Source organism: Neophocaena asiaeorientalis, unplaced genomic scaffold, assembly GCF_003031525.2.
Source record: "Neophocaena asiaeorientalis asiaeorientalis breed wild unplaced genomic scaffold, Neophocaena_asiaeorientalis_V1.1 scaffold119, whole genome shotgun sequence".
Lineage (NCBI taxonomy): Eukaryota > Metazoa > Chordata > Mammalia > Artiodactyla > Phocoenidae > Neophocaena > Neophocaena asiaeorientalis.
The window spans coordinates 10950509-10973925 of NW_020175821.1; the positions used below are offsets into that span (position 1 = coordinate 10950509).

A 23417-nucleotide genomic window follows, 5' to 3' on the forward strand; every position below is an offset into this window, starting at 1 on the left:
AAGTTGTGGTCATAATAATACTGGGTTCTGGACCACAGAATGTGAGAGAAAGTGATGTGCAGCCCCTCCCAGGCCTGGCGCACAAAGACCTTCCATGTGTCTCCGTCTTCCATGTCTTTTTTCCCCTCCACCCCCTGGAATGGAGACGGTGCAGAGGGCAACCTGAGAAGTCACATGGTGGTAGGGCCTCTGGAAATGACTATGTGGAGGGCTACTGTGCCAACTTTCTCCACATCCAGTACGCCATGAGGGCAAGAAGAAAGTCTGTCGTGAGGGAGTTACGCATATTTTTAGGTCCGTGTGAGATAGTAGTTAATGTAAGCGAATTTGTAACATATGTGACTGCGTATTCCAAGACAGGATTAAAAATGCACTTTCAGAGAAGGTAAAGCATAGTGATCAGATCAGTCAGAATTTGGGGGGGCGGGTCAGTGTAGGCAGAAGCAGAATCCTTTCCTCAGCCACTTGGGTAGATGGCCAATTCAGGATCTTAATTTATTAAATTTTAGTTTATTAAAATGCAGGGTAATGTACCACAAACTATTGATTTGACCTTTATTTTAGAGCTGATGCAAAAAAAGACAAAAATATTGATTATCACCCTCGCCCTGCTCAGGTTGTTCCAGAAATAAATCCTCCTTTACACTTAGAAGACAGCACCAGTTAAATCTCATAAAGTGTGTGCATGGTTAGAAAGGGCAAAACAAGATGCTCAGAAAAAGGAATTAGAGGTGTTAATTCTAGGGCTCATTGCTCTTTCTGAAGCATTCTTTGTTGTCATTGTTTTGGTACCTACACCTTAAGCTTAGAGTTTAACAAATTAGAAACTGGCCACGGGCATCTAAGAATTGTTCTTTATTTAAAAACATGTCCATGAAAAGCCAAGGAAATACAGAGGTGAGGCAGCACCAAAGCCTTCTGAGCCGAGGTTGGAAGTGCTTCTGGTTTTTCCAGAAATTCCCACTGGTGCTATGACTCAACAATGTGTTGCAGTCAGTGGAGGAAAGGAGCAGAGTGACAGCTGAAATGCAAAGAAGTGTGCACAACCCAGAGCCATTTCAGCTATTTCCCGAAATCCAAGTGCCCCCATGGGATGTCTTGCAACACGTGTTCTGTTGAGAAAAAGAGGTTGCAAACCATGGGGTTATTGCAATAAACACCACTTGTGATGAACAGGATTTGTAAGTTTAAATTGTTTTTCAAGGTTTGTTTTCCTCACTATTCAATCGACTCTATGACAGAGACTATGACACCACTGTACCCCAGCCCCTGGCACACAACAGGTACAATAAATATATGTTGTAAGGATGGATGGATGGAAGGATGGACTCTACCCAGCTCGAGTATAAGTAGGAACATCGTCTGGTATCAGAAGAGAGAACAAAACACATAGAAGCATATAATTTTTAGTGTTTGAAAAATGGCATTGAATTAGGACTAATGAATCTTGGATAACTGCACCTCTTTCAGTGCCCAAGCTACATTTTTACATCACTTTGAAACCCCAAAGTAAATACTTTCCCAATGTTTGCTTGGCTGGTAGGAAATGCTTTAATAAAAACGTAGTCTCTAAGTTGCCTGCCATCATCAGGGGAAAGGAGGTCACTTCCAGGCGGCAGGGTACCAATGCTCCAAAGGGGCCAGCCTTACAGCTCCTCACTCCGTCACTGCTCACTTCTTCCAGTTTGAAAGTGGAGTATGTGTGTATGGACCGGGTGATAAGTGGGAAGAACCCTGATCAACAAGAACACGTTGGACACCATGAGGCAATAGTATTTTACTGACCACAGCATGACTGGAATTCACTCTCTGTTCTGATGTTAGGAAGAATTTTAGGTGTGGGCAAAGTCAAAAAATTTTCCCTTCGATCACATTACTCAAAGGATAAGCTGTCTACAACCCAGCAGCACTTGTCCATACTCCAGGACTCAGTTTATGACTACTCTGAGACAAACACCTGCCTGTGTGGTTTGTCCTTCCATCCAGTCTACACTTTGGGGTCCAGGCCCTCGACGAGTCTCATACCCAGTGCCATTTGCCTCATTACCCTGAATCAGGAAGCAAAGAGCATCACACTGATACAATAAGACATTTATCTGGCCAAGGTCTCAAGGAAGGGACCAGGTTCAGTTGACCTGAGCGCACCCATTCAACAGGTTCAAATGTCCCCATCCCACCCCACCCACATGAGACGGCTCCTGCGTCTGAGGTCTCTATCCCAAGAACCTCAGTTGAGAAATCACAAAGGCAGCTTCAGTGCTGCTCAAGAGCCTGGGTGTTGTAGCAGCCTGGGGGCAGGTTGTCCCTAATGTTCTCCAGGTTCTTCACATCAGCCAGAATCCCATCTATGCTCGTCTCCAGTGAACGGAGGTGGCCCCTCTGACAGCTTGCCCTCTCTTCCAGCTTTGACATCAACGGCCGCAGCTGACTGTTGATCTGGGCCTTGGCTTGGAAAAGCTTCTGCTCCAATAAGATCAGCCCCTCTTCATCCATACTGCCAGGCTGGTCTATTTTAGGAAACAAGAAAGGAGTTAACAGAGGAAAAAGCTGTGCTTAGATCTCCTTGAACATATGCAGGCCCTTCTGTAACTTTAGCTAATTTCCATTTTCACCGGCCCAGAGCAAATAGTATGCTGTGCATTTGAAAGGCTTATTTTAAATTATAAATAATCTAGAAGAAATTCTGAGAGCACGAGCCTCATTATTGGGTTTTGAACAGCCCAGTTTAAGCCTCTGGACTCTTTAGTTCAGCAAGATGAAGCTTGGATTTCTGTTTTCATGTTAGAGGTAACAGCTCCTGCTCTGAAAAGATGAAGGCTGAAGGTCATAGGGACCTTATACTGTTCAAGGTGTCTGCCCAGCACAGCTCATCCCTAACATCAGAATCAACTCCAAATTCTGCTTTCTGAACCACCCTTAGGAAATCTCTTGCTGTTTTCTATTAGAAGACCTTTAAAAACTGGCTGGGCCTCAGGGTTTAGAGAGGCCAAGGTGTGCTTTGCTATTTGAGGGATGAATTCCAGCTGTTATGAAATGACGTAAGACGTCATTCTGGCCCAAAACAGTGGGAATCTGTCTAGATATTAGTTTATTTCCAACATGAAATGTGGTCACATTTGTTCAGGTATGTTTCACCCACAAACAATCTGATACTAATGTCAGCATGAAGGGCACCTGGCCAGACCCATTTGGTTTGAAAAGGTCTGAGTGGTCCTTAGTCAATTCAAACTCAAGGTCAGGTGCAGTGATAGCATTTGACTGCAGAAGTTTATCACAACTAGAGAGATTAAACTGTTATTGCTCCGGGACTCAGGAGAGCAAACAGAGTAGAAACAACACTACAACAAAAATGTTGATCCAGTAGATCAGTCTTTCACCTGTGGACAGGGGAGAATTCCAGAATTTAGGGTTCTACAACACGCAGGGAAAGTGAAGCAAGCTTGGGAATAAAATGTCCATGGGGAAGGCAGCATGAGCTTCTCAAAAACAGCAGGAACACTGGAGACAGAGACCTCGGTTAGAATCCTGCCTCCAAAACTTACTATGTGATCGGTGGGACAGTATTAAACTCCCTGAGCTTCCGTTTACTCCTTTGTGAAATAAAATAATAAAAATAATAAAACTTGAGGCTTCCCTAGTGGTGCAGTGGTTAAGAATCTGCCTGCCAATGCAGGGGACACAGGTTCAATCCCTGGTTCAGGAAGATCCCACATGCCACGGAGCAACTAAGCCTACGCACCACAACTACTGAGCCTGCGCTCTAGAGCCCACGAGCCACAACTACTGAGCCTGTGCTCCACAACTACTGAGCCTGCGCTGTAGAGCCCGTGAGCCACAACTACTGAAGCCCGTGCACCTACAGCCCGTGCTCTGCAACAAGAGAAGCCACCGCAACGAGAAGCCCGCGCACCACCATGAAGCATAGCCCCCGCTCGCCACAACTAGAGAAAACCCATGCACAGCAACAAAGACCCAATGCAGCCAAAAATAAATAAAGTAAAATAAATAAAATTTAAAAATAATAATAAAACTTACTTTATAGGACCTTTAAAAGACTTAAATGATCCTCCACCACGAAAAACCTGGCATAGTGCCTGTCACACAGTAAATGTTTGACAGTTCCCATCCAGCCTCTCTCCCCACGCTCTCACTTTCTCTTTAAAGGCCCTGTTAGTTTCATTGCCTTTTTCAGAACACTAAGCAAAATCTCTAAACTCTCCACTGGGGAGGGTTTATTTGTTTATTTATTTTTTACCCTTAGAAGGTCTTTTACTCTTTGGGGCTCACTGGATCACAAAGCAAACCTGTCAGGATAACAACACAGACAATATTGGTCTCTTGGGGTGATGATGACACTCCACAGAAAAATCCGGTTTTAAAGAGGTTCTCCTGAATGTTGCTGGAATCTCTGACTGAATCCCTAGTTCCATCCATATATGCTGCAGTCCAGGCTCGATGAAACAGGCCAGTAAGTGTTTGCTATCAGTTCTACCCAAGCCCATAATTTTAATTTATGTGAATTTTCTTTTGGATGGGATTCTGTGAGGAAACCTGAGCTGCTGCCACACGGTGTCATCAAATCTATTTTATCCTAAAATTTTGCAGTATCTCATGCACCTACCACCTTGACATTTCTTTCGGGTCATCTACCTGGCAGCTCAAGTTTCCACAACCTGTTACAGCAAGGTGTAACTGCGGTTGGAAGGGACAAACAGCAGAATTGGCGGGTGATTCTTGACCTCACAGACTGGGAGAATCTTCCCCCCCACCACTCCTACCTCCTCAGAGCTCTATGACTTCCCCTCAGTTACTTCAACTGTCTCCTGAACTATCTCATCCTGCCTCTTGTCTAACCCACCTTCATACTCTCCTGCACTCAGCTGCCCCAGTGATCTTTCCAAAATATACAGCAACAATGTCATCCCTTTGCTTGACACTGTCTACTAAGTTCTCAGGATCAAGGTCAGAATCCTTAGCAGGACTGTCAAACTGTCCAGTATTCTTTTTCACTGTGAAGCTCGAATCCTGCCTCCACAATTTACTGTGTGATCTGCAGGACATTATTAACTTCTCTGAGCCTCAATATACCTTCCCTACATACACCCAGTTCTTTGAACTACAGACTTTCACCTCCAAGGGCAATAGGTAGGTTCTCAGTGACCCATTTTAGAGATGGTAAAATAGAGTCCCACAAATGTAAAGAAGTTTCCAGGCCCTGAAGTATCTGGGCCTGGAAACAAAGCAAATTTCCTGATACCCTTAAGGAAAGTTGAGACTCCCACTCATCGGGAGAAGCCCTGGAACATGGACTGGAAGGTTGTGGATACTCCACATACCTATTAGGTGTAGGATGCCGTCCAACATGTTAAGTGTCTCTTGGATCGTAACTCCAGCATTCCTGGCTCTGTTATCAACTCTTTGGGCTTCTGTGATTACCTGAGGAAAACATAAACACAAGCCCATTTTGCAAGGGCGTTCCCACGCTGGCAAGGTTAAAGTGCTCTCTGCTGGAAAGTCACGGGAACTTACTGTCTGCACTGCATCCGTAGACGTGCCGAACTCCCGCTCCTTCCTTGCCAGCTCTCCTTCCACTTCCCTCATCTCACTCTTGAGAGTGGCCAGTCCCTTCTCCATGGCCAAGGCTCCATCTGCTGTCACGTTGGCCTCCAAGTTCAGACTCCCCATCTCCTGGGAGAAGAAAAGGAGCCAGGGACGGAAGGAGAGAGAGGGGTAAGGCACAAAAACATCCCAAAGACAACTGCAGAAAAAATACAGCTGCAGCCAGGCCCTGATGGAGTGAGATGAACAATGAGAGTGTCAGACTTGGGGACACACCCTTCCCCAAGCTCTGCCTCAAACAAGTTAATTCGGGGGTATGTCTCCAGGGGCTAGGACGATCAGCTCTGAGACACTGCTTCCCTCTCAGGTTAAGCTCACCAAATGGTGAGTGAAACAGGAACCAGTCGGGAAAACCCAGAGGGTGAGAAACTCATCTCACGCTCTGTCATGTTTCTTTGCTGCTGCCATCTTTTGAATGGCTTTACTCCCCAAGACAGTAGACTTTGGGGGCAGAGAATGAATGGGCTATAGCTTTGAGTTTTGCTTTTATTAGGATGAACGAATCTTAACAATATCTTTATCAATAAGCTACTATTAGGCATCAAGTTACACAGACGCCTCTGTACTAGAAGCCATGTAAAGAGAAGCACAGGAAATTGGTCCCTACCCTCAAGGGACCTAAGATTTGAGATTATTTTTGGAAGTTACCAAGTGGTCTAAGGGTGAGGCCACACAGTCTAGATATCAAGAGTTCCCTCTGGGCTTTCTAGAGTTGCTGAAGCTTTCTAGAATTCATACTTAAATAAGAACGACGAAGCTCTCATCCAGCTGAGAAGCACTCTTTCTACTGTAGCACTTAACATATGGGTTGTAAGTGTAACTAGCCTGCCCTTGCCCATTACACTGAATGCTCTCTGAAGAGAAGGACTGGGTCTTTCCCATGTCAGTATCCCCAGCACCAAGCACTGTGCTGGCACAGAACGGAAGGAAAGAGAAAAATGAGTAAGTGGAGCTTAGACATAGAACATAGGGTCAAGGGATCCAGAACTCCAGAATTTCATAATCTTGACTCAAAACACTGGTATAGCTGCTACAAGTTGAATTGTGTCCCCCTAAAGGATATGTTGAAATTCTAAACCCCAGTACCTCAGAACGTGACCTAATTCAGAAATAGGGCTGTTGCATATGTAATTAGTTAAGATAAAGTCATATTGGAGTAGAGTGGGCCCCTAAGCCCACACGACTAGTGTCCTTATAAGAAGAATTGGAGACACCCAGGAAGAAGAGCTCCATGTGATGACAGAGGCAGGGACTGTAGGGAAGTCGCTGCAAACCAAGGAACACAAAGGATTGACAGCCACCACGGGAAGCTAGGAAGAGGCAAGGGAAGTTTCCACCCAGAGTCTTGGAGAGAGTGTGGCTCTGCTGACACCTTGGTCTCAGACTTCTGGCCTCCAGAACTGTGAGAGAAGAAATTCCTGTTGTTTTAAGCCACCCAGTCCGTGGTACTTTGTGAGAGCAGCTCCGGGAAACTAATGCAATAGTCTATATAAACAACAGCCTTGGCTGGCTCTTCTCATGGTGTTGTCCAAAGAGGGAGCTGAAAATGGTGTGCATGGGGCAGCAGTACTCAGCCAATGACAGCCCTGTGAACCAATCAGCAAGAGGGTCAGCCAAGTGGCTCTAGGGCCACCGTGGACCATAACAGAACCCAACGGGTCAACATGAGTCCAGCGCTCTTTGCTCACTGAACGTGACCCTTGCGTTTGGAGCTGCTCTCACCAACCTGCACCTCGATGTCCCTTTACCTGTTCTATGCTGCCGGTGATCTCCAGGGCTTCCCCGGCTGCGTTCTTTGCCCTCTGGGCGTCGGCAGCAGCATCGCCCAGGGCTGTTTCCGCTTGCTTGGTCTTGTCGCTGGCATCTGCAACCTTCTGGCTGATGTAGGAGAGTCTCTTCATGGCCTCTTCAGCTTCTGCTTTTCTGTCTTCAACCTGCAGGTCAAACTCTGAAATGCAGATAAGTAAACATTGCCGTAAAGTTGAAAATTAGCTTCCAACGGAAGACGAAAATGGCTGAGGTTTTTAAGAAAAATTACAGAAAGAGTGTTAATACTGCCCAGGGGGTGAGAGTGTGGAAAGTTGTGGCTATTACTCTTTCTTGTCCAGGAGAAAGCATCTTAAAGGAGGCACTGAACTAACCATCAACAGTCAGCCTGTGGGTCCCCATCATTGCAAAAGTGAACCCCAAAGTGAATCAGAGGCAGGTGGAATCTTTGAAGCCCAAAGTTTCAGGCCAGAGCCTTAAACCCTAAGCTGCCAATGGCAATAGCTGGGGATTGGACAGAATGGGTAGAGAGGGACTTTCTGTGAAGAAGATCCTAAGACTTAGGAATGTTTATTTTTTGTTTTTAGTGAAGAAGACTGAAACTTTAACCAAATCTCTACAAGGCGTAAACCCAGATTACCTGGAATCTAGATGCTATGACAAAGCTTGCTTTATTATTACCACAAAGCAACCTCACTGGTCCTGTCAATACATTGGAACCAACCAGGAAAAAGAAAGAGAAAGAAGAAAGAAAGAAAGAGGAGGGAGGAAGGAAGGGAAGAAAGAGGGATGAGGGAGGGTGAGAGAAAGAAAGGAAGAAAGGAAGGAAGAAAGACAGGAGGGAGGGAGGGAGGAAGGAAGGGAAGAAAGAGGGATGGAGGGAGGGAGAGAGAAAGAGAGGGAAAGGAAGAAAAAAAGAAAGAAAGGGAGAGAGGGAGGGAGGAAAAGAAAGAGAATTATCTGTATGGTAGCGGGATATTGAATCTGTGAGGAACCTTAGAGGTCATTTAGTTCAAATTTCTCCAGAGGGGAACATTAGAATCTAGAAAGGCATGGGACCTGCCTATGGTCACACAGCCAGCTCAGCGCAGTCATGTGTCTGAGCAGAGATCAGAACTCAAGCCTTTTGACATTTAGTTCAATTATTTCTACTACATCAAATATTTTTAAATGTTTGAAAGATATTTATTAAGTGTCTATTAATACCCCAACGTACCTGTCACTTAGATTTATAAAGATTCAAAATAAACCAAAGTCGTGGTTATAACTTTAAAATACTCAAGTGATCTGAACCACGAAATACTCACCTCTGAGGTTCTTTAAGATGTTCTCAACTTCATAAAAAGTGGCATTGCCCATACTTAGTGCTTCTTGGGCTCTGCTTTTAGCAAGGTTGGCACGGGAAAGCAGTTGATCTGATTTCTGTAAACAGGCAGGCAGAACAAGATTAGAGTAAATGTAGCACACACCCAGGAAGTGCCCTCCTGCCGGCATATTCACTCTGACACACTTCTCTGCATGACAACAGAGCTGTGATTCGCCAAAGAGCCTAGGGGTGCTGTAGCAAACCGCTCTACAACCTGGGGCAGCACAAACTTTATAACCCAATGACCCGATAGGAGCCCACATCGAGAACAGTCTCAAGCTCTGGTCCACTATCAGGTACAAGAACAGTTTGCACATCCTAATTTTAAACTCTAGATACTTCCTGAAACCAAGCTAGTAGACAGAGCCAGACCAGAATTAGACCCAGTAGGCCTGTGTCTTATTCCTAGATTTGAGGGCTGACTCAGTGGGTGGAGCTGAGCTAATTACATTAAGGTCTCTATAAGCAGCAGTATCATGACCTTTCGAGAGTTTTTGATGGTTCTTCTTACAGCATTAATTCACATGGTAGCCCTTCAATACATGTTTGTTGAATGAACAAACTAACAAACGATACCTGTCTCCCATTCTTCCCATTCTGTAAGAGCTTCCGGGTTTCTTCTTCCCAGTTTCCCAGATTGCTTTGCACACGCTTGAACTCATCCACACGCTTAGTCACCAGGCTTGAGACAGAGTCAGCTTTTTGTCTGATCCTCTTCGTTTCTACCTGTGAGCCCCCCAAAATGAATGAGCCTTACTTTCTGCTCACCAGTTGTCACACCAGCCTTCCTAGGACCTGCCATCATTATTCGTAAACAACTATCCAGGCCCAAAGTCTAACAGAAATGAGGCAATATTCCTCATGAAAGTCAGGCAACAGGTCTCCCAAACATCAAACAGGTTTTAGGCCTGCTTTATTTTTTTTTATTATTATTTTACGTGTTAGTTTATATATACATGGGAAAATTTTTGTGGAAATCATTGTGAGTACTTTTTGCCATAGGTAGAAAGCTTAATCTAATAAATTTGCAATAATTAAAGGAAGATAACAGAAACAATGCAAAACTTTTGAGAAAAACAAAAGCCTTCTGAGTGGCCATACGTGGAGATACACTATAGGTTGGACCCAAATGTAAATATCAAACTTTATCTATAACAATTTCCCACAGGTTGCAACAGTCCCCAGAACTAGGAAAGAGATAGAAAACTTTTAACCACTAATAGGAATAGGTTCAGGATGTGAGCCATGGCCTTATCAGGGACCAAGATTGGGGTTTAAGAACAAGGATAATGAGGAGAATAAATACTCTTTCTAATCTAAAGCAAGAAAAGTCAATATGGAGAAAAAACCTGAATGATTGAACGATTCAGTGGAACCCCCAGAGAAGAAAGCATTATGGCCCTTCTGTACATCAGTGCATAGGTTTTAGGTGCCCTTACCTGAAAGGACTGATCATTGACCCCCTGAAGCTGAGATGCTGAACTGAGAAGGCGGAGACTATGCTGATAAGACGTGTCTGCTTCAATGTCAGTTTGAGTGGCCTCCCTTGACAACTGCTGGGCCAGAGACTTGGTTTTCTCCAATCTGCAGGGAGTGAAGAAAGAGGACTTTGAGAATTCACTCTTTTTTATTAAAAGCAAAACTTCATCCTGTTAAAAGTATGTAGTCGGGATTACTGGAAGAACCAGACGAGATGTGTCCCTTTCCACAGTTTAAACATAGACCTTAAAGTTTATACAGGTTGGGTCAGAAAAATTCAACCCAAGTTCCCTAATTTTTTTTTTCCCAATTCTTGATCATATGAATATATTATGTTTACCTGTGCCATGCCATCAGATAAGTGTACTCACATCCTTTAAACACCACAGACGGTGACCGTATCTCCAAATATACAACCTCTCAATCAAAACACAAACTTTACTGAGATTAATCAACCTTTCCTTCCAGCCTTAAAGGCGTCTGTTTTCCTCCAAAGTAATACCCTCATCCTCTCGTCCCTCTTAGTATTGATGTACTTCTAAAGAAACACAGCACCCCTCAGACGTGGTTGGCATTGAACCCTGGGAGAGAGCGGATTATATTGGCCCGTGTGAGGACCCGTTGAAACGTACTTTCCCACAAGCCCTTGCACCACAGAGCTGTCCAGCGTGCCGCTTCCGCCTCCTTCACTCAGAGCCTTGCGCGCCAAGGATAGGGCTTGTTCGGAGTAGTCCTCGGTTTCCCTGGCCAGTTGCTCCATGTTATTGGCTGACTCAACGTGGCTGAAAGGATCAAAAACCAAGAATTTGAGTTTTCACGGCAAAGAGCTTCCTTTAGGGCTTTTATTTAAATGAAAGGAGAGGAATAAGGGAACTGGTTGGACTTGAAAAACCAAGCAGAATTGACCCAGATGAGATGGAGCTCCTCTAATAGAGGAGATATCTAGAAGCAGAGGGTGTTCTGAGAAGTAGCCTCATGTCCTAGACTTTTTTGGCCATATACTCCATTTATGGCATAATCAGTGGAAGCTATGGAGATGGGTGGGAGAAGTCTCAGAGTGATAAAATATTGCATTTATAAACTGTTTTCTGCAGGAGAAACCCCTAGGTTTTATTCCATTCAGGAGCCAACTCCCTATTTAGTTTTGCTGCATCTCTAAACTGAGCCCACCACTAAGGGGGACAAAGCCTGTCAATAAAAGTCCCCCAGTTGCTTTTGTCCTCCTGGTTCTAGAAAGTGATGGAAACGAGCTCAGGAGGCAGCGCGCGCTGCAAGAACACAAGCCAGCCCCCTTCTGCTAACAATTTCATTTGGGATTAGCAGAGCCTGCCACCTTGCTGAGCCCTCCGCCAAGAGCAAACCTCTTCAGCATGGTAGGATTTATAGTCAGGCAAAGAACTAAGGAGCTGCCTGTTATCACTGGGGGCCTGCAGAGCCTGTTTTCAGGAGGACGTTCCCCCTCTGCAGACTTGGCCCGCACAGGCCAGCAAACAGCTCGCAGCCACTCGTTCCCAGGCTTGGTGTGGGAGCCTGGGAGTCCCTCAAATGTGCAAAGCGTGCTTTTCCAAGGGCTGATTCATTTGATGGGGCCCAAGGAATTACATCTGACATACACGAAAGCCATGCTGTTGAGTCATAGAGAAATCTGTGAAAGAAACACCCTCGCCCCCAACTCCTGCCAAGTGACCTTGCCCAGTGGCCACCTATATACACTAAAAGCCAAGGGGTTAAAAAAATGGCTTCAGGGCGGGGGGATGGCTGCAAAGGAGCCTGGAGATAATGAATATGCTTTGGTCCTGAATACCCTGCAGCGCTGTTCAAGGCTGGCCTTGCAGAGGTGGTCTGAAGCAGAGGTGCCCTCCAGGACTGCTCACCTGTCTGCCAGTCTCGCGGCCTCCTGAGCTAGACTTTTAAAGCCGTTTGGCCCCATATAGTCCTCTGAGGGAGGAACGTCCTGTGGAAAAAGGACAATTGGTTAAGGCTTTGCCGTGAGCCTAAATATGAGCCATGGAGCCTAAGCAGGTTCTGCACCTGTTCTGTCAGAGCCACTTGTCATTAGTCACACAGCATTCTACAACGTGACATGTCGAGTCCCTGGTCACGATGGTCATTACATTAAAAAATGTATAGACAAGAATAAAATAGAAATCCAAGTTTAAAGGAAGTCTGTATATAGATATAGATGCATTTTAAAATATATACATGTTTATATTTGCATATGTATTCAAAGTCCAGTAGAACATAGACCAAGTTTTAATGGTAGTTATTTCTTAGTAATGAGATCATAGGGAATTTTATGTATTTTCTGAATTTTTTACAAAAGGAAAATCAATACACACTATTTTTAAATCCTTCATTTTCTCATCATAATATCTGATTATCTTCCAGTTTTCTTTATCCACCTCCTATCCACCCACTTACATTATTATCACCACTGCCTTCTTTATTAGAACGAGAAGAGTGCTCATTCAAACCTCTCCCTCCGACCACACTACAAACTACGTCATTAAGAAAATCATACTGGCAACACTTTTTTTCCCTATTTTAAGAACCATGTCGTTATTGGCCTCCTTCCTTCCTTTCTTCTTCCTTCCCTTTCTTCCTTTTTCATCTGTTCTTTATTTCTTTCTTCCTCTCTCTCTCTCTCTCTCTCTTTCTTTCTTACAGCAAACATTTATCACAGCCACACATTGTGCTACAGGCTGAGAATGTAAACATGAACAAAATTGAACCCTGCCCTCTGGGAACTAACAACCTAGAAGAGTTGCAGAAAGAAGGGAGAAGAGACGGCCATGATGAGGCTATGGGTAGCAAGAAATGAACTAGGAGAGGACATAACACAGTAAAATGGGAACCTGCAGGAAGCCAAGGAACATAAACAAAGGTGCAACTGCGGCAAGGAAGAGAAGTCTAACTGTCTGACAGAGAGACCAGAAAACCAGAGAGACTAGGTGAGCCTGTGACATGGGCAGTCTTCCATCTCAGCAATGACTCTCAGTTCCCTAACCCAGCACCACCTACGGTGTTTCGCAGGGCAGCTTCACTTTCCTCCAGGCTCAGGCGCATCTGAGTGATGAGCCTGTGAGTATCCTGAACTCGGTTCTGATGCTGGCTGCCCAGGGTCCGAACTCTTTCCACAGTCATCTTGAGGTCATCCAGGCGGTTCCGGTAGCTATTCTCTTGGCTCCTGGCCTTGGCCAACTGGAGATTGAGGGATCTAATAGCACCTGAACACCAACAAGGAAAGGGAAGATAAGCACATTGGGGGCCAAGTCGTCAAATATAACAGAGGGTTGAAAAAGTGACTTTAACTGGCTTATGGCAAAATGGTAAAAACCCAACATATGAATGCATGCAACTGCTCTTTTATCTCCATCATTCAGATCCCAGGAGAACATCACAGACAGTCCTTCCACCTCCGCAAGGGTTAGGCAGAGACATCTGCTGAACTGTTACCACCGAGGATTCTGTGACCTAGTGTATTGCTTTCTAGGACTCTGAATTCTCTCCTTTGTGAAGGGAAATTGGCCTTCATCACCTTCTGAAATCTGGGCTTCTCTCAGAATGTCCCGAAGGGTCTGCTCAACCCACTGCATCCTGCCCTCCAGCTCTGTGTTGGGTACTGTTCCACCGTCACCCTGAGCCTTTGAAATCAGGGTCTCCAGGTTCTGGAGCTGCTGCATAAACTGATCCATCTGAAACCACACAGGGAAGAGGATTAGAACAGGTGACAGAGTTCATGGTCAAATAGCAGGTACCCAGGGGCTAGTAGCTAAAAGCCCAGAAATGCTTGGCATGTCATGTTAAAGTTCAGATTCTAGAGCCTAGACTTTGAGTCTGAATCCTGGCCCCACTACTCACTAGCTGTGTGACCTTGGGTAAGTCATTTTCTTTATCCATAGGATGGGGATAATAATAATAATATCTCACAGACTTATTACTTGGACTAAATGAGTTAGTATTTGTATAGTACTTAGAACAGTGCCTGGAATAAAGTGCTACAGAGGGCTGGTTAAATAGATACATTTTTTAAAATAGGTTAAGTTTGCTCTACATTTGGGTTCCGTTTGGGCCCTTTCTTCCCCCACCCTTCACCCCAGTAAAATATTAACTAATAATTAACAACATCAATTTCATTCTTCTCTGGAATTTGAATGAGAAACTTCTGGAGACTATTCCTGTTTTGACAGCCTTGACACCTCTGGACTCCTCATATCTTTTATACGTTTATGTCTTCTTCATTTGTTTTATAAGGACATCTCTTGGAAAAAAATCCAGCTAGAAAATGGCATATTATAATGGAAAGAGCACTGAATTCAGAATCAGGGGACATGGATGGTATTCTCGGTTCCACCTGGCCATGTGACTTTGAAAAATTACACATTTTTCAAAACTTTGTTTGCTCAGTGAAAGCTGAGATCAGAATGCTTTTCCTTCCAATTTGACTAAGTTACCATGAGTACCGAATGCAGCAATATCTGCAAAAGGGGTTTTGAAAATGGTAAATATAAGAACATAAGCCTGAAGTATTTTTACTAGTATATGGAAATTTTTTTAACATAGCAATTTTTAAAGAAAGAAATAGTAATCCCCGCCCCCGTCCTCAGGAGTCTACGAGAGTCCTGGATTTGTGACAGAACCACCTAGGAGACACTTCAGGATTTTACTCCTGTGGGTGAGGTCTGGCTAGCATGCACACCTGAATCTTCACTTGATTATAGCAAGCTGGACAGATGGTTAATGCTGCATGCTCACAGTTGAGGCCGCCAAATCCTGGCTTGCAAACACAGCTGCCATCACTTCTACACTCCACGGGCTCCGAGCCCACTGGGTTGCAGTTGCAAGCTAGAGAAAAAAGACGGACAAACAGGAAGCTTTCATGTCAAGCTAATTCCAGAAACTGGAGGTATAGCAAAGATGAAAGGAGGATTGAGTCACCAAGAGCAAAGAATCCTTCTTTGCCCTTGTTGATTCATATTGTGTTAGATTCATTTCTTGGCTATGCCTCCAAGCACATTCCCACAATACAGAGAGGTCTTCGGAATCATCTGGCAAGTTTGTTTGGGGTGTGTGTCTGGATGAAGAGACACTATAACAGTTCATCCTTTCTAGTGGCACTTATTTACTTCCTCCCGTTAAATCATAAGCCTGCTGGATATTCTGCAGACACTCTGGCTTTGCTCACAGGGAAAATAACATTTCTTCTGGGCCTATATATGCCAGAAGTAGACATCTCTCTGTATATATACAGATGAGGAATATGAGCTCAGAGAAGCTGAGTAATTTGACCTAGGACACACAGCAAGAAAATGGCAAGCTGGAATGAGAACCTGGCAAGAGCCAGTGATATTTTCCTTCTGCGGTAAAGCGGTACCTTTATTCAATCAAATTGACTCAGTACCACTATGTGTCATGTTCTGTTCTAGGAGCTGAGGATGTAACAGTGGGTGAGACACTACTCTACTGGAGTGATTCTCTGGGTTACTCCACCTTCAGTGCTCACAAAACACTTGGTAGTATGATCATATGTCTAAGCGTACTGTCATTATTTGCTTACATATTTGTGTGTCTTCCTTATTAGCATATGAGTTCTTTGGGAGCTGGAGCTGATTTATTCATTATTATAACCTCGGTGTCTAGCTCCACACTGGGTACATGGTAAGTGCTTGATAAAAGATAGCTGAGTGAAAAAATGTATGGCCTAAAGGCAGTGAAATCTCTATTAATAACACCTTATAAATGGAATTATATAGGGTATAGTATGCTTTCTCATATGCTATTTTATCTTTGTAACCACTTTGAGTAAAATATTAATCATCCATATGAGGAAACTGAGGCTCAGAGAGATTAATTGGCACGATCGGCGTAATACAATAGGTATGTTCAAAAAACTGGACTTGAACTCATTACTGCTGATGTCATGTCGATGCTTCCTACCATAGGACATCACAGCTAACCCACAGGCTGGGGTCAGGGCAGGTGGAATTCGTGCCCCTGGGTAGAAGCCCCAAGTTGCACAGAGGTCATCATCATTTCTGGGGCTGGGGACTCTGGTGTGAGGGGGGGGTGGCTCTGGGCTCCCTGCAGACCTCCTGGGGGACCAGGAGTCCTCCAATCTCGGTCCCCAAAGGCACTCTGAACCTTAAAATGAGGAAGCTCCTGAGTTCTGGGCACCAGGGCTGGTCTGGGACCTTTGTGACCTAGGCGTGAGTCTGTGGGGCAGGCCAGCTCCCTAGAACGGAATTTGCCTCTAGAAGAGAACATGTTCGAAGGCTTGAAAGAAGGGCTGAGCAAGAGGCCTGATCTGCACATTCATGCTTTGATCTGAAGCGGCCCCCAGGAATGCTCCACGGGAGCTACTGCTTTGAAGCCCAGCCTCCTTAGGAGACGTTTGGACTGTTCCTTTCTGTACATCAATCGCACTGACTTCCTGAGAGGGTCTCTTCAACTGCTTTACAACCCACCCCCCTCCCACTTCAGGGTGTTCAGGCTTAGTCTCGAGCCCTTTATCACCTTCCGATTCAAGGTCTGGCAGCCCCTCCCTGCCTACCAGCCTCGGGACTGGGCGCTGGAAGCAGCCCCATTTCATCTCCTCTTCCACTCTGGAGCATAAACCTGACCTTTTGCGCTTCTCCCGCGCAGCTTTAACCCTTTCAACGCCCTCCAGCTCTGACTCCAGAGCCCTGATGCAGGGGACACGGGTCTTAAGACCTCTGACAGGCGAAAGGTCCAGGCTGTTCACGAGCCAGTCGGTCAGAGAAACCAAAGTAGCACTGCGATATTACCTGCTGTTGGCCTTGCTGATTTGTATGTTCTGACACATGTACACACACAGGCGTGCACGCACGCACACACACGCACACACAGGCTGTCCAATCCGTCTAGGGGTGCAGTCCTACCTCGACACTTGTCCGTTGGGTTGGGAGCCAAGGGGTCCCCAAAGTAGCCTGCTTTGCACTGGTCACAGTGGGTACCGGCTGTGCCGTGGAGGCACTTCAGACACCTGCCCGTCAGGCGGTCACAGTTCCCAGAGGCACTGGGGTCCACATTGTTGTTGCACTGACAGGGTTGACAAGGCCTCACTGGGCCGTGTTCCCCAAAGGGGTCCCCAAAGTAGCCATCGGCACAGAGCTCGCAGCGGGCACCTGGAAGGAACAAAGAACCAAGCCCAAGCGATCATCCACTGGCAGCAAAAGCAGACGCAGAGGACGAAGGTGTAAATAGCCCTGTAGAGGAGCTTTCCCCGTGGACCCCAGAACAGTAGCTTCAGGAACAGGAGCCCATGGCCAGGGCCTGGCTCTTCCACTCCACGGTGGTCACAGATTTTAGAACCCAAGCGCCACTAGGAGCCTTCCTGCCGGTTAACTAGCTGACCGGGAAAAAGTCAGATTGAGACCCATACCACTGAGACTGCTGCTGAAGATAAACTCTTCTTTCAGACTGACCAGTAGAGAGATGCGACATTTATAAGGCCACTAAGTTTTCCTTCTTCACCTTGGTTCATTTTAAAAAACTTAGTTAAACCCTGTATTTCATCTGAAAACTTCATCTCCTAATTACAAACCTCCTAAAACAGCTTTAGATGTTTCCTCCGCGTAACTGTACACTCTGCCCTTCCTCAATCCACTTCACCTCTCGGGCATCGACGAGCTATCCTTATCTTTAAAATGAGCCCATTTAGACTAACCCTGAGTAATGAAAACTCCCTGGGAATCCCTTGGAATAGAAGCTATCCTTGCAGATTCATGGCTTCAGGACAGGGCAGGCAGCTGGCCTCACCAGTGACACCGTGGGGACAGTTATTGCACACCACCTCCTCTGTCTCGGGCATCACGGAGCAGCTGAACCCATTGCGACAGGGGCAGGGCTTGCAGCTGCGGGGGTCACGCGGGTCGTTGTAGAAACCAATGGGGCAGTCGGCACACTCGATGTCAGGGTTTTCATCCCCTGAATAACAATCTCCTGGGGGGGCAGAGGAAGAATGGAGGAGCAGAGAAATGAGCAGGGTAAAACTGTACACTTGCTTTAATACGCATGACATGTGCAAGTCAGAGCTTAGTAACTCACAGCCTGCCTTTCTGAAGCTTTCCCCAGAGTGCCTGAGCGCCGGTGATCTCCTCTGCCCTGGTACCAACTCTAAACACGGCCACAACCCTGAGTCTCACCCTCACTCTCCCAGGCTAAGCAGACATACACTTCCTTTACCAGCCATGACTTAACACTGCTCCCCTGTCCCCCAAGGCCTGACACCATTTGTCCGCACATTCATTCCAGTCCTGACATTGCCTTTGATCTCCCCGTACAATGCTTGCAACTCGACACCAATTCCCCCACCCAGCACTGAACCATGACAGCCATTTCCTGTAACCTAGCACCTTTCTCACAACCCTGTGGCATTTCCATAATGAAAAGGATTGAGTGTAATAAAGCGCCATGTCCATCTTCCCTGACTCCAGCCCTGCTTCCCTTAATCCTTTCCCATCTCTGAAATGAGTTCAGGCATGGTCTTTCCTACACAGCTCTCTCTTCCGCGAAAGACCTCAGTCGCCTGGCTGTGCCCCCAACCATCTGGTCCAGGTGTCATTTCACTCACCTGTGTCTGGATCACAAGCCCCTCCTCCTTGGCAGTTACATGGAATACAGGTGCCAAAAGGTCCCAGTCTGGCTGAATCTCTTTTGTAGCCAGAAGCACATTCCTGGCAGAACTGTCCCTTGTACCCAACAGGACACACACATTGTTCAACCCATGGTGCTGGGGCTCCAGAGATGGGGCGAGCTGAGATCAGGGTCACATTGTCAAGGTACCCAGTACCTGCAAGAGAGGGAACACGTTAGAAGCAGCAAGTGGTAAGGTCCAAGGATCTAAAGTCAGGCCTCTCATTGGATTTTATTTCTCTTAACTCCCTGATGAAATGAAAATTCACATTTTTAAGGCAAGACAAGAAAAATTTAAACATAAAATTTTTCTCTGGGCTTCCCTGGTGGCGCAGTGGTGAGAGTCCGCCTGCCGATGCAGAGGACACGGGTTCGTGCCCCGGTCCCAGAGGATCCCACATGCTGCAGAGCGGCTGGGCCAGTGAGCCATGGCCGCTGAGCCTGCGCATCCGGAGCCTGTGCTCTGCAAGGGGAGAGGCCACAACAGTGAGAGGCCCGCGTACCGCAAAAAAAAAAAAAAACAACCTTTTTCTCTGCCCTTTGGCCTCCTCATTCCCCTCTAGTTGCATTGTACATCTGCATTATGTGTTAACCAGACCTCCCCCGTGGCAGAAATACCTGCTCAACCATAAAGTTCAATTTTTCTCCTTCTGGCGCCAGCCATGTAACTCCTTAGACGATAACATTCCTTTGTCAATCCTTTAAGGGGTCATGACGACCCACTACTCGCCTTGTACGGGCAGACATCTTTAGTGAACTTTATGTACAATGCCAATATATCATTTTCCCTTAAAGATAGCAATTAGTGCAGAACAGACTGGTCAGACGACCTGGGGAGATACTGGGCCGCACCTAACAGAAGTTCTTAGCTTAAATACTTGCTTATGACCTATTAATGTTACTAGCTATATCATATGCTGCCTAATTTTACAAGATTATTGCTTCTTGCATTACCAAATGTGTGATTGATCCTCAGATGAAATTAATGATGACTAGGCGACTTAAAACAATTTGATCAAATATATAGTTCTACAAGATTGTAATCATGCATAATAACTCTAGATATGGAAGAAGCAACAAGAGGGAACTATCCCCTGGACCATAACAGAGTAGAAAGACAGGAGGTCCAGAGGCTTTTGGCTACTGTTAACTGAATCTAGTCCAGTAATAGCACGTTCTGTGGCCTGTCAACAAAATCCTCAACTGACCTGGGAATGTGCGTTCCTAGCAGTTGCTCACGAAATGCCTCCCAGACCTTGGTTGAACTTAAGACCGAAAGGGAAGGGATTGTAAAATAAAGAATGTTGCCCACTATCCAGATCTACAAGAATGAAGTCTTTAGCCACTGCAGTCGCTGACCTACAGTACATCCTGAAAGGATTTCAGGGTGAAGATCAGGATGTAGCACTTTGTGCTCTAGGAAACCTGACAGAACTGGCCTTCAGAGAGTTAGATATTTTCAGGAGAAAATTTTATGAACCCAGTTTCTTGCATCTTCCCGTACTTAGAAAAGCACTTAAACCATTAACTAAGGTATCTGTTCCTTGCAAATAGCAGTAACCTTCTACCAAGATGTGTGCTTGATTGCACGTACATTCTTCCCAAATCACATATATATTGGCTTCCCCCTTTACCTGTTTGGAACAGTCTTCAGAACTCTCCGAGAGACTGTCTTCTGGGTTATAATTCTCATATTGGCTCAAATAAGATTTTCCATTTCTTTCTTAGATTGACAATTTTTAAAAATTTATTTATTTTATTTTTGGCTGCGTTGGGTCTTCGTTGCCGCACGCGGGCTTTCTCTAGTTGCTGCGAGCCGGGGCTACTCTTCCTTGCGGTGTGCGGGCTTCTCATTGTGGTGGCCTCTCTTGTGGAGCACGGGCTCTAGGCGTGCGGGCTTCAGTAGTTGTGGCTCGTGGGATCTAGAGGGCAGGCTCAGTAGTTGTGGCACATGGGCTTAGTTGCTCCGCGGCATGTGGGATCTTCCCGGACCAGGGCTCGAACCCGTGTTCCCTGCATTGGCAGGCGGATTCTTAACCACTGTGCCACCAGAGAAGCCCTCTTAGATTGACTATTGATGAATTTTTTTCATTGATAGCCCTATCAAAGACAGTTGGTATTCACTCACTATGCCATGCATAGAGATATAGCAGTTCATCATGACTGACTGCATAGGCTCTGGTGTCAGAAAACTCAGGGTTTAAATTCTGGCTCAATCCTCACTCTCTGTGTGAACTGGGCAAGTCACAAAACACCTCGATGACTGTGTTTCCTCAACAGTAGAAGAGAAATGACAGTGGTTTCTACCTCCTATGTTTCTTGTGAAATTAAATGAGACAATGCATGTATTGTAGTGTGCTTGGCACATAGTAAAGATTCAATAAATTGTTAGTAAGCACCTTTTCTACTTCTTGCTTTATTCACTATATCAGTGACATGGAAATGGTGCATGCCAGCCATACTTCCTCTTTACATGTGTGCTAAAAAGCTTAAGGAGGTCTCATTTAAATAATCCCAGTTGAGCTTAAGAGTACCCAACATAGTACATAGTATATAAAAGTTCAATAATAGGAATTAACAGAATACATGGTGATATCCGAACCTGGTAGCACCGAGTATAATCCCAAAGAAAAGTTACTCAAGAAATAAAGAGAACGGTGTTGTAGATGCGATTTCTGAGCTAAGGGAACGTGCCTTTTGCTGTAGGTTACCTTCTTCAAATAATCAGCTTTAATCTAAATTCAGAGGCTCTTTAGCAAGGAAGCATCATGCATTCTTCATTGGTGCTGACCTCTTTTCAAGAAACATTCTTTCTTAACAACTTCTTCTAGGATGTACAAATCTAGACCCAATCAGAGACTCGACATCAAAACCATTAAGCAGTTTGTTTAATTGTTTGCAGACTGTCACCACCTTAGAGAGCTGAAGTAAATTAAACTAAAACCTAAGAAGAGAGAAATTCATTTCTTTTAGCCACTTACTGTATTCTCCATAGGTAGCTCGGATCCGCAGGGCTGTGAGGTTCCGCAGTAACCTCCGATACTCAAAGTAACTCAGCTGGGGGCTCCAATTACTGCTTGGATTTTCATTTAATCTGCATGATTTAAAAGCAAAAGCTGAAAAATCCAACTCTTATCAAATCTTATAATGCGTATACCCGATACAAATTATGCCTGAGAACGGGGGAATAGCTAAGCCCCTTCACAGCCCTGCTTGTACGGGGATGAAGGACTGGTAGCCACATCCTCATAGGCACAAGCCTGGAACTTTCTCACTCCCTGGGGAGTGCAAGCCCCACAGGATTTGCTGGAGGGCATCCCAGTGCAGGAAGCCGAGCTCCCGGGGTCACAGCATCCAGTGCTGGTCCAAGCCCTCAGAGACCACTTTCTATTCTTGGTCACACAAAACCTAACAGCAGGAACATCTCTGAGTTCCAGAAGCTCTGATCTTCGAGAGCCATCATTCATTTTTGGTTTTGTTGTTTAAATGATTTGTTATCTGAGCACATTTCACCTCCAATTTTCAAAAGTCAGTTTCCACCTTCTACACTGTCCACATCTAATACTTCCTAGTTTGGCATCACGTTGCCTCAGTGCATCACATCACCAGCCCCTGTACTATTCTTCTTTATGTTGTTTTGATTTCTACTGGAATAGCTCTTCCAGGAACCACACTAACCCTTTTGTTTCATCCACTGATTCGTGAAATAACTGTTTACTGTGCACCTGGTTTGAGCCAGAAGCTGTATCAGGACGGAGGATACAAAGGCAAGTAGAGTGAGGTGATCAGTGTCTCCCAGGGGTGACGGGTAAACAAATAATTATGATACAATGCAGAAAGGGCTATAACAAAGGCATGAACAGGATGCCATAGAAACTCAGGATGGACTGTAACTTTACCTAGGATTCTGAGAAGGCTAATATAAAGGAAAAACCTGCAAGCTGAATCTTAAAGAGTAAGTTCACCAAGCGGAGAAGGTGGGAATGGGTGTTCCAGCGTGGAGAGCTGGGTGTTTGTATCGTTAGAATAAGTGGCACTCAGTTATTTAAGAACACATTGTGTGTGTGCTGTGGGTCTTCAATTCTCTATTACCTTTACCTCTGCCCTGGGGTAGGTCCCCAACAACCCTCACTTGAACCACTGTGAATGTGTCCTGGTGGTTCAGTTAAAGACCCTACCCAAACTGTCCTTCACACAGTATTTGCACCCAGCCTTCACACCTGATCACGCCAATTCTCGACTTCCAATCTCTCAATAGCTTTCCATCATCTTGTAGGCATGGGCAAGATCTCAGCACCTTGACATGACATCCAAGAACCACCATGCTGGGTCTTTTTCCAGCGTTTTCAATCTTATCTGCCTATCTCCCCTGTACACGCTGTGTTCCAGCCATAAATACTGCTTACCAATTCCCTGTATTATGCCTTTCCACATTCCCACATATACTCACATGTACGGGTTGTCCTGATTTTGTCCCTGGGAAAGCCCTGTGCTTCTTCCTGTTCTCAGTCCACACACTGCGTCCTTAGTA

The 23417-nt window shown here is 45.4% G+C and overlaps 1 protein-coding gene across 1 annotated transcript in view; it reads right to left on the reverse strand.

Moving 5' to 3' along the window:
* Positions 1-840: 840 nt before the first annotated feature.
* The window catches only part of LAMC2 (laminin subunit gamma 2), a 61262-nt gene continuing 38685 nt past the window's right edge, over positions 841-23417 (reverse strand). The window contains exons 8-23 of the mRNA XM_024732611.1: positions 21868-21980; positions 18825-19043; positions 18011-18193; positions 17131-17376; positions 14931-15076; positions 13770-13926; positions 13253-13458; positions 12106-12185; positions 10864-11013; positions 10192-10336; positions 9329-9478; positions 8694-8808; positions 7368-7567; positions 5530-5688; positions 5337-5436; positions 841-2507 (exon numbers count right to left, since the gene is read on the reverse strand). Of these exons, the coding sequence (XP_024588379.1) occupies positions 2254-2507; positions 5337-5436; positions 5530-5688; positions 7368-7567; positions 8694-8808; positions 9329-9478; positions 10192-10336; positions 10864-11013; positions 12106-12185; positions 13253-13458; positions 13770-13926; positions 14931-15076; positions 17131-17376; positions 18011-18193; positions 18825-19043; positions 21868-21980 (2623 nt within the window). The 3' untranslated portion in view covers positions 841-2253. The remainder of the gene's footprint in view (positions 2508-5336; positions 5437-5529; positions 5689-7367; positions 7568-8693; positions 8809-9328; positions 9479-10191; positions 10337-10863; positions 11014-12105; positions 12186-13252; positions 13459-13769; positions 13927-14930; positions 15077-17130; positions 17377-18010; positions 18194-18824; positions 19044-21867; positions 21981-23417) is intronic.